A 14,179-nucleotide genomic window follows, 5' to 3' on the forward strand; every position below is an offset into this window, starting at 1 on the left:
GTGTGTGTGTGTGTGTGTGTGTGTGTGTGTGTGTGTGTGTGTGTGTGCAGATGGTGGTACTGGCTACAGACTAAACCCCCAGGGCTTCGTGTATATAAGATTTTACTAGTGACTCTGTCTTTGGAGATAGTTCATGTCACAAATCCAACTGATAGGCCAGACGTATGAGCAATATGAAGGAGAGCTGAACCTTTCTGCCTCAGAGGATTCCGATCACTGTGGAGAGGTATCAGTGAAGAAAGGAAAAACCTGAAGAAACTCGGGTAGCCCAGGCCTTCCCACAGGAACTGAATCCTTGCTGGAACTAGGAAACACATTCAGAAACCACATGAGACTGGAGAACTCCATGTCTCTCGACTCTTTAAAATCTGTGATTTGGCTGAGGCATAGTTTAATGGTAGAATTCAAGCTCGGCATTCACAAGTCTCTGGGTTCAATTGTGTTATGACTTGAATCTTAAATGCTCTCCAAACACTATGTTAAAAGTATGGCCACCAGTTTGTGGTGTTGTCAGGAGATAGTGGAACTTTAGGAGGTGGGGTCTAATGAAAAGTAGGTTGTTTAGGGGCTGGCCTTTGAAGGACAAATTAGGATCCCGCCTCAGCTACCAGGTCTTGGGCAGCTTTGTTTACCTCGTGCTTCCCCCCGAGATAGGCACTATCAGCCTGCCCAACCAACCATGAACTGTGAACCAAAATCAGACATTCCTACCATTTAAGTTAATTATCTCAGGCATTTTTGTCACAGAGATACCTAATATCACAAGCAGAAAAAATGAAATTCTTATTCTCCTTACCATCCAGTCATGTACCTGTAGCCAGCCTTCAAGGGCTACAGCACAAGAGCATCTAGCCTTGCCTAGAACTGCTTCCTAAACAGGTGTGTACTATAACCTTCAAATGCTATGGCCCTTCCCTGTCTCAGGGAAACCCAAACCACTAATGACAAGTTTGATGCAGGTAGAAAGGGAGCCCCATACTTGTAAAAGTTCCTAATTTCTTGACGACTGTGGAAAGCAGAGGAGACTTAAAGATAGCAATGATGTCCCCCTGAGGTGGAATTGACTCACCAGGATCTGGTCAGGCACAGCATACTTGGCGATCTTGGTGGCCACTGCCAACTTGAGTTCATTGACCACCACGCTTGCGTCGCTGGCATCATCTTTCAGCACAATGAAGGCAAATGCAGCTGGAAGGAGAGCAAAGACCAGGAGGTGCTAGGTCTGAGTCTGTCTTGAATGCAGGGTCACAGGCTGCTGTAAGCCCGCAGGGTTTCCAAATCCTGAGCTGGAACCCTGAAGGAGCCTGTCCACTGCACAGGGAATGGAAACAACCCTAGCAGCAGCTCTGCCAGTGTCCCGCATGAGTAGTCATGCATGGTTGAGAGCATGACACCGTGGCAGTGCGGACGACTGTGTGACCTGGGACATGTGACTTAACATTCTGTTCCCTCAGCTTTGAAAGAATGCATGATGTGGGCTGCCTGGAGATGAACACAGAATTGTGTAGCAGCATACTGGTGAACACAATGGTTTTTTACTTAAAATTTGTGATCCCTAAGGCTAGGGAAGCAGCTTAATCAGTAACGTTAGGGGTCACACAAAGATCTCTAACACCTGGGTAAAAAGCCAGGCATGGTGGTGCATACCCATAATCCTAGCAATGGGGAGGTGGAGATAGGAGAATCCCAGGAGTTTGCTGACCAGCCAGCCTAACCAGTCAGTGAGTTCCAGGTTCAGTGAGAGACAATGTTTCAAAAAAACTCAGTGGAGGGCAACTGAGAAGACATTTTGACTTTGACCCGTGGCCTTCGTATGCATGTGCACCATACAAGGATGTGTACACACACACATTCCCACATTACACGGCCAGAGTTCAGTTGCTGGTTGAGTATGTTGGGGCTACTGTGTTAGTATCAAACTCCACACTTGAAAAGCTCTGTCATGGAAGAAAATTCTGCCAGCTTGCAAGGTGAATGCATATGAGTGCACAAACACTAGATGACATTATCCAATATCCTGACGAGTTCTTGAGAGAATGCGCATGGCTTCTACTGCCACACAGGATAATTTTCCTGTGTGACCTATCCCTTGGAACCACTTCTGTCCCCTCTATTGCCCTGCAACATTCCTCCTCTCATGAAGTGTTTATATACTTCTGTGCAGCTTTCCAGTTATCACTTGTCTGTTCTACACCAATTCCCATCTTCCAAACTTACCCTTATCCCGAGCTTCTTGAATCTACTGCACTCTGTAGCGTCCTCATTGACCATGCTTACTGTTCAGTGTCTGTCTCTCCTTTCTGTCCCCTTTCTGGGTTGATTATGGCAGAGGTTTCACCTGCTTTATATTCATTAGTGTGCCACTGTCATCTAAATCCATGCCTGGAATATGGTAGCTACTTGTTAAATGTGTGGACAAACGATTGCTTCCTGCACTAGCTATGATTTGTATGTAGTGAACTAAGCTGCTACTAGAAAGGCTTCCCCATCTCCATCTGAAAACCTTATTTATCCCTCAAAGCCTCAAAGTTGGTTAATTTACACTTTGTGACACTTTTTCTGACTCTGTCCATAGTTACAGTATTTGGTTTGATCACTGTTTGATCACTTCACTGTCTCCACCCCACATCAGGTTGACTGCATTGTTTCATTTTGGCAGTTGACATGACATTGGAGACAGACCTAGATTATTAATTCCACAGGCAGGGATGAAGGGTCGTAGAGGAGCAGGTTAAGAGGCATACAGTAGGACAAGAGTCTGGCCAAAGCCCACAGTGTTCAGGTCCTAGTCAAACTAGACCCAAAGGCTCTCAGAGGGAGTGGGACAAACTGCAAGTGTGTTTAAGCATCTTGACACTAACCAAGAGCTTCTTCATGAATTACAAATCTGTTAGAAACCAATAGCATATTATATGTGAATTTCCCTCCCAGCCCTGCAGGCACTGAAGGGTGGCAACACCTGATGCTGAGAGCTGATGATGGAGCAGGAAGAGGCCATAGGACCCAGAGAGTGCCAGGCTTTGGTCGCAGTGCTGGGAGTGCCCATGAAGAACCCACATGTGGGCAGAGCAGCTGATGCCGAGCACAGCCTAGCATAGCCTGCCCCATCGAAAGCTGTCCCGCTGCAGCGCAGCTTCTTCGACCTTGTTCATAGTCTCTAGGGTTCATCCAGGGGCTGATAAACTCCCAAGGACAAGGCAAAGGGTAGCTGGGGTCACAGGCCGCTTTCACCAACTCCTTGCCCTCTTGGGTTCTGAACTGAAGTATTGGCGCTGTCTTTAGACTCGGGCACACTGAACTTCACAGCTTCCTGATGCTGGGAACACACCAGTGCACTACAGATCCTTGGGCTGCAGGGATGTCAAATGCAGGGGCCCCAAAAGTGGGTCCAGGTCCCTACTCAAACGGGCTAGCTTCACAGTTACCCAGGAGGAAGTGTTCTTACTGCTGCCTGCTTCCCATCTTGATGATATCTAGGCATTGCCTCTGCTGGAGGGTGTTTCAAACAGCTCTCTTACATGTCTTTGTCCCGCTAACAAAGCCACAGCCAGCCCAGCACTTTGGTTCGATAGTAATAAAGGATGCTGTTTTTAAAGCACTGAATTCATTTTTAAATTTTGCAGCAAGTCAATTCAAAGAAAGTATCTGATGGGCTGGAGAGATATCTTAGCAGTTAAGAACACTGGCTACTCTTCCAGAGGACTGAGGTCCTGGTCCTAGCATCCACATAGCAGCTAATAACCATCTGTAAATGCAGTCCCGGGATATCCAATGCCCTTATACACCCCTGTGTTAGCCCTGCATACCCATGGTGCATAGACATACATGCAGGTATCCATAGATATTAAATAAAGATATAAAAAAGAAAAAAGGACAGAATCTATGGGGCTGTGGTGGAGCTCAGTGGCAGACTGCAAACTTAGCATGTTTGAGGACTTGGATTCTATCTGGAATATTAAAATGGTTAAAGGTTTGATTAAGTACTAGAACAGTAGCACATAAGTGTAAAGAAGAGGCAGGTGACACTTGGAGCAAGCTGTAACATGGAATGTCCCTAAGAAGAGAGAGAACACTCAATTCCAGGCCACTGGGCAAGATATGCAAGATCATTTTGTGCAGGAATGACTTCACACAGGCTTTGAATATAGCCAGGTCACACTAGGCCACAGGATCTGCCATTGCAACACTCAAGTGTCCTTTCCGGACACAGCCACTTAGGAATTGGCCGGCTCTGGGGAAAATTTTTTAAAGATATCATTGATTTAAGATCTTTCCAATTCTCTGCCCTTCTTCTCTGTGCCCACATGCTGTGCAATCACAAGTTAAGTTTCCTCAGCATCTCAGGGTAGCACATGGCCTACTATAGGACTTAGCCCAGTGCACAGATATGGCAGCTGCAGAGCTGGCATGAGTACTGAAACCAAGCAAGTGGGTAGGCAGGGGACATGTGTGTGGCTTAGAAAGTGCCCCAGACTATTTCTGACATGAACTCAATGGCGGGCTCTTTGACCTCCCCACCCCCCAAGGGAGGAGCTGCCCTGCTAGGCCACAGAGGAGAACTTTGCAGCCAGTCCTGAAGATACCTGATAAAACAGGGTCAGATGAAAGGGGAGGAGGTCCTCCCCTATCAGTGGACTTGGAAAGGGGCAGGGAGGAGATAAGGGAGGGAGGGTGGGATTGGGGGAGAATAAGGGAGTGGGACACAGCTGGGATACAGAGTTAATAAAATATAACTAATAATAAAAATAAAGATCTAAAAAATAAATATGATGAAATTAAAAAGAAAAAAGAAAAAAAAAAAAAGAAAGTGCCCCAGTCAGAGATACTGGGAACAGAAGAGACTTCCTAGGCTCAGCCAGAGGCCAAATATAGCATGATATCTTATGGCTGAGTATCCTCAAAGGTCAGAAAATCTAGGCACTTCATAGCTCAGGCTCTTGATGCTTACCTTGCTCAGTGTCCTTACCAGGAAGGCAACAGTATAGCGCATAAGGACCTTAAGGCAGTGAGCCCTCAGAAACCTGTTGTCCTATCTGGGCACACTGGTAGGCATGAACCTCCACTGTAGGGAGGAGGAGGAGGACACTCACCTTCTCCCTTGATGTCATGAGGATACCCAATGACGGCAGTTTCTGGAACAGCAGGGTGGTCAGCCTGTAAACAACAAAGGACAACAAGCCCTGAGATGACTTGGGATGCACGTTCCACCCTGACTCTGAGATCAACAGAGGCGTTGTTAGAGTGCCAGGCAAGTAAAAGGCGAGCTACTTACCATTGCATCCTCAATCTCTGCAGTCCCCAGGCGGTGACCACTGATGTTGATGACATCATCCATGCGCCCTGTGATCTGGTAATAGCCACCCTCAGTCCGGTGAGCTCCGTCGCCAGTGAAGTAATAACCTATACCATAGTGGGGCATTCAGTTCCAGGTGCTCTGAGCCAGGTCCCTGAGTAGCCCATATCCTAACCCAACTGTAGAAGATAACTCTAAAGATAGCTGGGCTATCCCTGGCCTGTGATCTCCTTCCAAAGCTGACACATAAACACCTCGGTGGTCCCAGGCTGTGTTTTTGGTTTTGTTTTGTTTTGTTTTGTTTTAAGATTTATTACAGCGTTCTGCCTGCATGCCAGAAGAGGGCACTAGATCTCATTATAGATGGTTATGAGCCACCATCTGGTTGCTGGGAATTGAACTTATGACTTCTGGAAGAGCAGCTAGGGCTCTTCGCCTCTGAGCCATCTCTCCAGCCTCTCAGACTGTGTTCTAATGAGAGGGCAAGAGGCATTGAAACTATATCACATGAATGATGTCAAGACTGCAAATGTCCAGAGAGCAAAAACAGACAGTAGTACAGGTGGGATGCCCCTCAAAATGAGTGTCAGCTGTAGCCTTGAGACTGAAAGTTGCTAGTTCCAGCAAGACAGAGATGTTGGCAAACTTCCAACCTGGACCCAAAAGAAAACTGAGAACGCCCAGCCTTTGTGCCAGTTTCCAAGCATATTTCATCACTCATCTTTCCCCAGTATCTACCAAGATGTCCATCGGAGACCAGAGCCATGTGTTAGTAGATAGATCCATGTCCATCCCAGCCCCTACAGAAACTTGGCATGCCACCCCCAGTGACGATAAGGAAGGCCTGGGAAATGGAGGGAGGGTGCAGACCCAGACTCACTTCCATAAAACCATCACATCACACTCAGTTGCCATGAGTTTAACCAGTTCCACTATCTATGGGAACATGATTCCAAGAATCCATGGAGAAGGTATGGGGATCCACCCTAGCTGCTCACCTGGGTATACTCTGAAGTAGGCATCTATGAACCTTTGGTGGTCACCATAAATGGTCCTTGCCATGCCTGGCCAAGCTTGGGAAATGCACAGGGCCCCAGAGACATCGCCACCCTCTACAACATTGCCCTACAGATCAGGGGAGACATTCATGAGACACCTAGCCAAGTCTGGAAGAAAAGCAAAGAACTGACCATCAGCAATGTCCTGACCACTTGGCCCAAGGCAGAAAATATGAGGCATTGAATGGAACAGCCCAGTGTTTTCCTCCTGGGGAAGACTGATGAGGGCCCTGGCTTGTAGCAGTCATTAACAGTGCTGGTTAAGAAAGGGCTGCAGGTCTCATCATGAGTGGCTGCATTGTCTTCTTCTGTGGCCTGGTAAGACTGCTCCCCCCTCAGAGGCAGGTGATCAAAGAGCAAGCCAATCAATTCATGTCAGAGACAGCCCCTGTCCCCATTACTATGGAGGGCACTTGGATACTGAACTGCCACAGGCTATCTCCATGCAGGAATTCCAGGCCATCTCCACAATAGACTAGGATCAGAGAGAAGGGGAGGAGGACCTCCCTTATCAGTGGGCTGGGAGAGGGACATGAGTGGGGAAGAGGGAGGGTGGGATTGGGATGAGAGGAGGGAGGGAGGTACAGGGGAATACAAAGTGAATAAGCTGTAATTAATACAAATAAAAATAATTTAAAAAATTTAAATAACATTTTAAGACTTGAAAAAAGGGGGGGGGCTACAGGACACGTGTGAGGACCTGGCCTTTACCCCACAGACCAGACCCTGCATCTTATCAAGGGACAGAAAGTAGGGGAGTTGAAGACTTGCCAGATGAATATCAAAACATATGTGCAGGGGACAACCTCTGTAAGATCCCCCACACCTTCTCATCCATGAGTGCAGGGACGATGCCAAAAAAGGGCCTCATGGCCATGCCCGGGAGGATCTCTGCCCCATCTTCTGAGGGTCGGGGTGCAATGCAGATGCCACCAGTTTCTGCAGGGAGAATGAAAAAAAAATACAATTGATCTGGGGATCAGGGGCAGGTATGTTCCACAATGTACCCATTAAGGCTTGGACTGCAGTCTCCTCCACTGTGGGTACAAGCAGTACCCTAAACCCTGTATTCAGCAGATGCATATAGGTGCTACCCTCTCTTCAATAGGCCTTCACTGTGTCAGGCCTGAGTTTGATATAGGGAAGGGTGAAAAGCCACCTATTTGTACAGGAAGATGGAAGAAATGAACTATTTGAAGCTAGGACCAATGAGCATGCATGGTCATTTCTCTGGCACACTACATATATGGCACCATTGTGCCATACATATATGGCACACTACATATATGGCACCATCTCAGGTCTTCCAGCTCAGACAAGAGCTGTGGTTTGAACCTCTCTCATGCTGGCTAATTGCAACACAAGACTTCCAATAGCTGTGTTACTCTATAGTGCTGGCCTCTTCCCCCAAACATCCCAAAGAGTGAGATATTCAAAAAACAAAAAATCAAAACAAAATGTCAGAGAAAAACTTCCTCTTTCTGCTAAAATTTAAGTTTAGACTCTGGATCCCTCAAACAAAAAGACTTGTCCTCCTCAGAAGTGGCTGTGTTCAGAAAGGGGTGGCTCTGCAGCAGAAAACTACTGAGCATGTGTGAGGCCCTGGGCATGATTTCAAGCACTGCACCAAAATCAAAAAGGAAGGAAGCAAGGAAAGGACCCCACCTGCAAAGGAGAGTGAACCCTGAAAACTTGCTAGGCTTGTGGCCTTAGGCCACTTGCCCTAGTGTGTCACCTCATTTCCTCCTCACTCTGTGGCTCACATAGAGGCTGTAAGAAGCACATGAACCCAAGGCTCAGCAAGGCATCTCACATGCCCCAGAACAAGGCTGTACCTCTGAACCTTCTCCTATGCAGCCACATGCTGAGGGGACATGGGCTTTGTGAGCACAGTCGCTTTTGAGAACATGAACCCTGGTGCCAGGTATGCATGAGCCCCTCCAGTCTCAGCTTAGTCCTTGGTCCTGTGCCAACTCTCCCTCAGGAACACTCACCTGTCTGCCACCAAGTATCCACCAGGGTACATCTGCCATCACCCACCACCTTGTGGAGCCACTCCCAGGCCTCATGGTTGATAGGTTCTCCCACTGAAACCACACAAAAGCAAGGAGGGAATTAACAGGCTTCAAGAAAACCTGAAGCTAAAAGGAATAAATTATTAAGGAGGAGCAGCTCTGCGTTCTCCCTGAAGGCTACATCAGGAGACCTGGAAAGGCCTATGTTCCCATGTCCATAGCCATCAAAGCAATGCACATTATGATGACTTCATTCACTAAGACAGCTCAAAAGGGAAAAAAAAAAAAAAAAGAGTCCAAGAATGTGAGGAAACGGTATTATCACCCATAGTACAAGATTGAAATCTGGCACAGAATTTCTGAGGGTGAATTTGCTGTAAAATTTAAGAGACTATATATCCCATACAACTACTTTGGACAACTGGAAGGGGAAGAATTTATTAAAGCTAAAGATATGTTTACCCTACTACCTGAAATCTTGACTCCTGACATTCACTCCACAGAACTAAGAGTAGACACCTGACAGAAAAAAATGGACATGTATAGGACAGACCCATGCCAGTCTTGCTCATTACAGACAGAAAGAGACCGCTTTTAAGGACAGAATGGATAGGTTGTGATATATCTATGTAGCAGAATGCCATACAGCTTACTGCCTGACACCCATAACAGCGTGTTGCACGCCCCATCCGTACGAAGTTCAGAACATGTTCACTGAGAGAACGCCTAAGTGAGGCACAGCAAGGGGTTGCAGGAGGGAGGCTCCCATGTGCCATCCTCCATCGTATTCTGGATTCTACTAGAGTTGATCTAGGCAGTGGCCATTTGTATTATGTCTGAAAGAAAGGCTTTATTAAGCTATCTCCTTGACATCTATATGTTTGACTAGATCTCTGAAAAGCAGTGCTCTGCCCTAGCATTCTTGTTGTTGTTGTTGTCGTTGTTGTTTTTGTTATGTTTTGTTTTTTGTGTTTTGGGTTTTTGTTTTGTTGCCCTAGCATTCTATGGCCTGATTTTTCAGCGTCTGTCAGAAAAGCGCCCAAGGCTAGCATACAATCCTTGCTCATCAGTTTAGAGCAACTACTGCTGAAAGAGTAGGTGCCTCCTTGCTGGTCACCTGTCAGGACTAACTACCCGGTTCAGCACTGCCTAGCAGAGTCCTAGGCCCATGCTAAGCTGCACAGCACTGTACTCACCTGACCCCAGTGTGCGCAGGGAGGAGCGGTCATACTTTTTCACCCAGGCATCCCCGTACTTCAGCAGCAGCCGGACAGCTGTCGGGGCACCATAGAACTGGTTGATCTTTAGCCTCTGCACTGTCTCCCAGTAACGACCTACAAAAGGGTCATAGTCATCCAGAGAGCCCACCAAGCATGACCTATTTTATACATGTTCATGTGATCATAGAAAAAGAGCCTATATCATTCTTGAAGAAAGGGGTCCCAGAGAACCCCCTAATTACAAGGCGGCATGCAGCAGCTTCTGCATCCAACCTGCGTCACGTGAGGTATTCCACGTGAGCTAGGCAGGGATCAGCTTCACAAGTTACCACTGCAGGTTTTTTAAAATGACATGGAACTCTGATCAGTGGTTATTAAATGGACCCTAAAGAAATGACGCACCTTCCCTTTGTGACAGCATAGCTACTGGTATGTGTGCACCCATGTGGCTGGAAAAAAGCACACCTAATACTCACAAAGAAAAAAGTTCACACCCCAGCATGGTGGCATGTTAGGGCAAGAGCTAGCAGCAATTTGACTACATTAGAGCAAATATTTGAGAATATTGTGTTGCATGAGAAAAACAGCAAAGACAGAGGGTGTGTCTACATCCTCAAAGTGAGTGCAACTTAACAAGGGTGGCTGCAAGCCATGTACAGTCCTGAAGCTTGGGCAGTGGGACTGAGGAGGGTAGGAGAGATGGGCAGCTGGCCCAGGCTTTGAGAAAAGGCCAAATGTAGATAACTGGGGTGGCCCTAGCTCATAAGATGGAGAATGTTAAAGTGATGGCTCTCAGCTCCCACTATAGGCTCAGTACATGTGAAATGAGCAGTGCTAAGGTAAGACTGCTCCTTGTCCAACCCCCTCTGATCTTCTGCACACAGTGGTAGGCTCCAGTTCATCTATCAGGGCTCAAGGCTTTGCATCTCTAATACCACCTCACATCTTTTCAAAGGGACACAAGAACTGTCTCCCTTGCAAGATCCAAGCCTCCAGGCTTCTGTGACTCTTTCCTCCAACCTTGAGATCCCTCCCCCACTACCTAGAACCAGCCTCACCAGAGTTCTTGGTCCTCACCAGCATCAGGGTAAACTGGGGTGCTCTCAAAAAGGACTGTGGTAGCTCCATTGCAGAGGGGTCCATACACCACATAGCTGTGTCCGGTGATCCAACCGATGTCAGCCACACAGCCAAAGACATCACCTGGCCGGTAGTCAAACACGAGCTACGGACACAGGAGAGGGCCTTCAAGACCTTGCCTTCCCAGTCACCCTTTTCCTACCCACCACTAACATAGTCATTTACACAGCAGTCTGTAACTGTGACACAGCCACCTCAGCTGCCAGGAGAAAGGTGACAGCTACAGAGGTTTCACGCAGAGCCCAGCAAAAGACAGAACCACCAACACAGACAGCAGCAGTGTGCCCATTGCAAGTACCAAACATTACACGATATATGAGCCCAGAGAGCTCCAGCAAGCCAAATAATTCTGAGCTAACGAATGAAGTTTGCCCTGGAGTTTATGACCTGAAACAGGGATGCACCCAGGGATGCCATTTAATCTCATTGTACAATTAAGGTGTAGCAACTTGAAGTTGGAATGTACCTTGGCAGTAACCACAGGCTTGTCATGCATGAAGCCCTACATTCAATCCATAGCATCAAGAGAAGAAAGGAAAAAAAAAAAAAGCCTGGCATGTTTCTGAACTACCTTATATCAATGTTTTTTAAAACACTTAAACATTTATAAAATCCAATGCAAGTACATTTTGGGCACCATCAGTTTCTGTAAGCATGCAAGGGACAGCTGTTTCCCCTTGCTGACAGGTCATCTTAAGCTTAGGGACCCAGTGACAAATGACTAACTGACAAAATCTAAGGAAATAAAAGAGAGAAAAGGGAACTCACAGAGTAAAGAAAACATCCAAATATTGTGATGAGCTAGAATACATATGTCTAGGAATATGCTTGAAAAATACATGACATTATGGAGGATGGGACTATAGAAGGGGCTTCTGCAAGACTAGTACACATTCCATTTCTTCATTGAAGTGATGTTCATTTTATACTAACTCACTGATACGCAGATTGGATTTTAGTAGGATTTATGCATTTTTCAAAAATAGTTTTTCTCCTCCCCCTAATGGGGGAGCAGCCTTGCCAGGCCACAGAGGAAGACAATGCAACCAGTTCTGATGAGAGCAGATAAGCTAGGGTCGGATGGAAGGGGAGGAGGACCTCCCCTATCCATGGACTTGGAGAGGGGCATAGGAGGAGATAAGGCAGGAAGGGTGTGAATTGGGAGAGGAGGAGGAAGGGGGTACAGCTGGGACACAAAGTGAATAAACTAATTAATATAAAAAAATAAAAAATTAATTAAAAAAGTTTTTTTCTGGGCATGACAGCACACACTGTTAGAGCCTCATACTTTGAAGGCAGAGGCAGGCAAATCTCTATGTGTTTGAGGCCACTCTGGTCTACCAGCCAAGACTATAAAGGAAGACCCTGTCTCAAAAAAATATATATATTTTAATTTTCACTTGGGAAGTCCCCCAGTTCCTACTACCTCAAACCAGGGTCAGTTTCTCTATGAGTCAGCATTTTTCAAGCAACCGCATGAGAGGACATGAGCATCCAGGCCTTTGCAGAGCTCTGTCTCCAGGCCAACAAGGACACTCCAAAGGAAGAAGGCACTTTTGCTCTTCTAGGAAATAAAGATGCTCTAATCTTAAAACCTCAAGCACTCAAGAGCAAAATAATTACATAATTCAGATCCAAATTGTCTGTCCTAAGGCTGAAGATTTCTTTCCTCATAATTCATTTCAGGAATCTCTGGACCTGCGGGCAATCATTCTCCAAAAGGCCCAACAGCCGAGAAGGTCTATGACTTAACTGAATGGCCCAATGTCACTCACAGCTCTATCACTTTTCATAGTCAACCATCCTCTTCCCTAATAGTCTCAACACCATCATCATGGACCAATGTGCATGGGAACACTAGCAAAAACATGATGATGACATGCATGTGGGCAAATATCTGTATACATCTACATACATCCATTCACACGTAAACATTCCCCCAGGTGAATACATACATGTGTATTAAAACATGTACAAGGACCCTGGCACACAGTGTCATCTGAGCACAGGGCAGCCCCAGTGTGGGTACCCTAGCTACTACATCTTCTACTAAGGACACAGAGACATGGCAGCCTCAGCATTGGCAACAAGCTAAACCAGCCATGTCCAAGCAGATCTGGGAACAAGACTTTTACTCCAACAGACATTTTTGTGAGTGTCATGGCCAGAGAGAGTGGGCTGTGTGCTATAGAGTTGCCTAGGTGCCTAGGAATACATCAGGCCTCCTTATATCACAAGCCCTGCGTGTGACACCTGGCATAGAAAAAGCTTCCAACACCAAATGAGCAGAAAGATACACATCTCTCTTGCCTTTCCTATTTGTGTTTATTCTTAGCCACAGAAGCCTAAAAAATCTCTTTAGTAATAAAAAGATGCTCCTGCCCTATCTCTGTACCTCCTTGTGGTAGTTTGGATAAGAATGGCCCCCGTAGGCCCATATATTTGAATGAATAGTCATCAGGGAGTAACATTATTTGAGAAGGATTAAGAGACGTGGCCTTGTTTGAAAAAGTGTGTTATTGGAGGTGAGCATGGGGATTTCAAAAAGCCTAGACTAGGTCCAACATATCTCTTTTTCTCTCTCTGCCTGCCTGCCTGCCTTTGGATCAGGATGTAAAGCTCTCAGCTACTTCTTCAGTGCCATGCATGCCACCCTGCCACCATGCTTCCTGCTATGATGATAATGGACTAAGCCTCTGAAACTGTAGGCAAGCTCCCAATTAAACACACACACACACACACACACACACACACACACACAAATGAATGAGTTACCTTGATTATACTGTCTCTTCAAAGAGATAGAACAGTGACTAAGACAGAACTTGATACCAGGGACTGGGATATTACTATGAAAGGCCTGACCATGATTTTTGTTGGAGGAATACTGAAAACTTTGGGACTTTGGACTAGAAAAGTAGTGGAACACTTTAAGTGGACTTTAATGGGACTTTCTAGTAGGAGCATGGAAGACAGTGCTGAGGGTGATTTGAACTGTGTGGGCTTAAGAAGTTTCAGGGGGGAAGAATGTTAAATCACTGGCCTAATGACCATTCTTGTGATGTTTTGATGAAGAGTATGGCTGCTTTCTACCCTTATCCCAAAAATCTACCTGAGGCTAAATTGAAGCGTTTTGTATTAATGCCTTTGGCACAGGTGATTTCAAGACAGCCTAGTATTGACTCTATTGTATAGTTACTAATCACTCCAATGTAGCTGTATAATAAACAGGAGAAAGATGAACAAAAAGAAATGCAGAATATACAGTATGAGGAGAAAAATCACTAGGAAAGGTTAGAGCTGAGTCCTGTGCTCAAGAAGATAAAGAGCTTAAAGAAAAGCCTGATGGTAAATGGAATAGAGGGCAAGATCCCACCCAGAGAAGCTTCCAACTTATGAAAAGAAATTAAGCAGCAAAAGAAACCATCAATAACAGAAAGCTCATGCAAATGT

General features: G+C 46.1%; 1 protein-coding gene across 2 annotated transcripts in view; it reads right to left on the minus strand.

Moving 5' to 3' along the window:
- Acss1 (acyl-CoA synthetase short chain family member 1) overlaps positions 1–14,179 on the minus strand; it is a 49,719-nt gene that overhangs the window by 2,108 nt on the left and 33,432 nt on the right. For both annotated transcript variants that reach the window (XM_055602594.1, XM_055602593.1), the window contains exons 6-13: positions 10,664–10,811; positions 9,563–9,700; positions 8,346–8,438; positions 7,178–7,290; positions 6,292–6,418; positions 5,273–5,400; positions 5,091–5,154; positions 1,070–1,188 (exon numbers count right to left, since the gene is read on the minus strand). In XM_055602594.1, the coding sequence (XP_055458569.1) occupies positions 1,070–1,188; positions 5,091–5,154; positions 5,273–5,400; positions 6,292–6,418; positions 7,178–7,290; positions 8,346–8,438; positions 9,563–9,700; positions 10,664–10,811 (930 nt within the window). The remainder of the gene's footprint in view (positions 1–1,069; positions 1,189–5,090; positions 5,155–5,272; positions 5,401–6,291; positions 6,419–7,177; positions 7,291–8,345; positions 8,439–9,562; positions 9,701–10,663; positions 10,812–14,179) is intronic.

Source organism: Psammomys obesus, unplaced genomic scaffold (genome assembly GCF_907164565.1).
Source record: "Psammomys obesus unplaced genomic scaffold, mPsaObe1.curated_primary_1811, whole genome shotgun sequence".
NCBI classification, from domain to species: domain Eukaryota; kingdom Metazoa; phylum Chordata; class Mammalia; order Rodentia; family Muridae; genus Psammomys; species Psammomys obesus.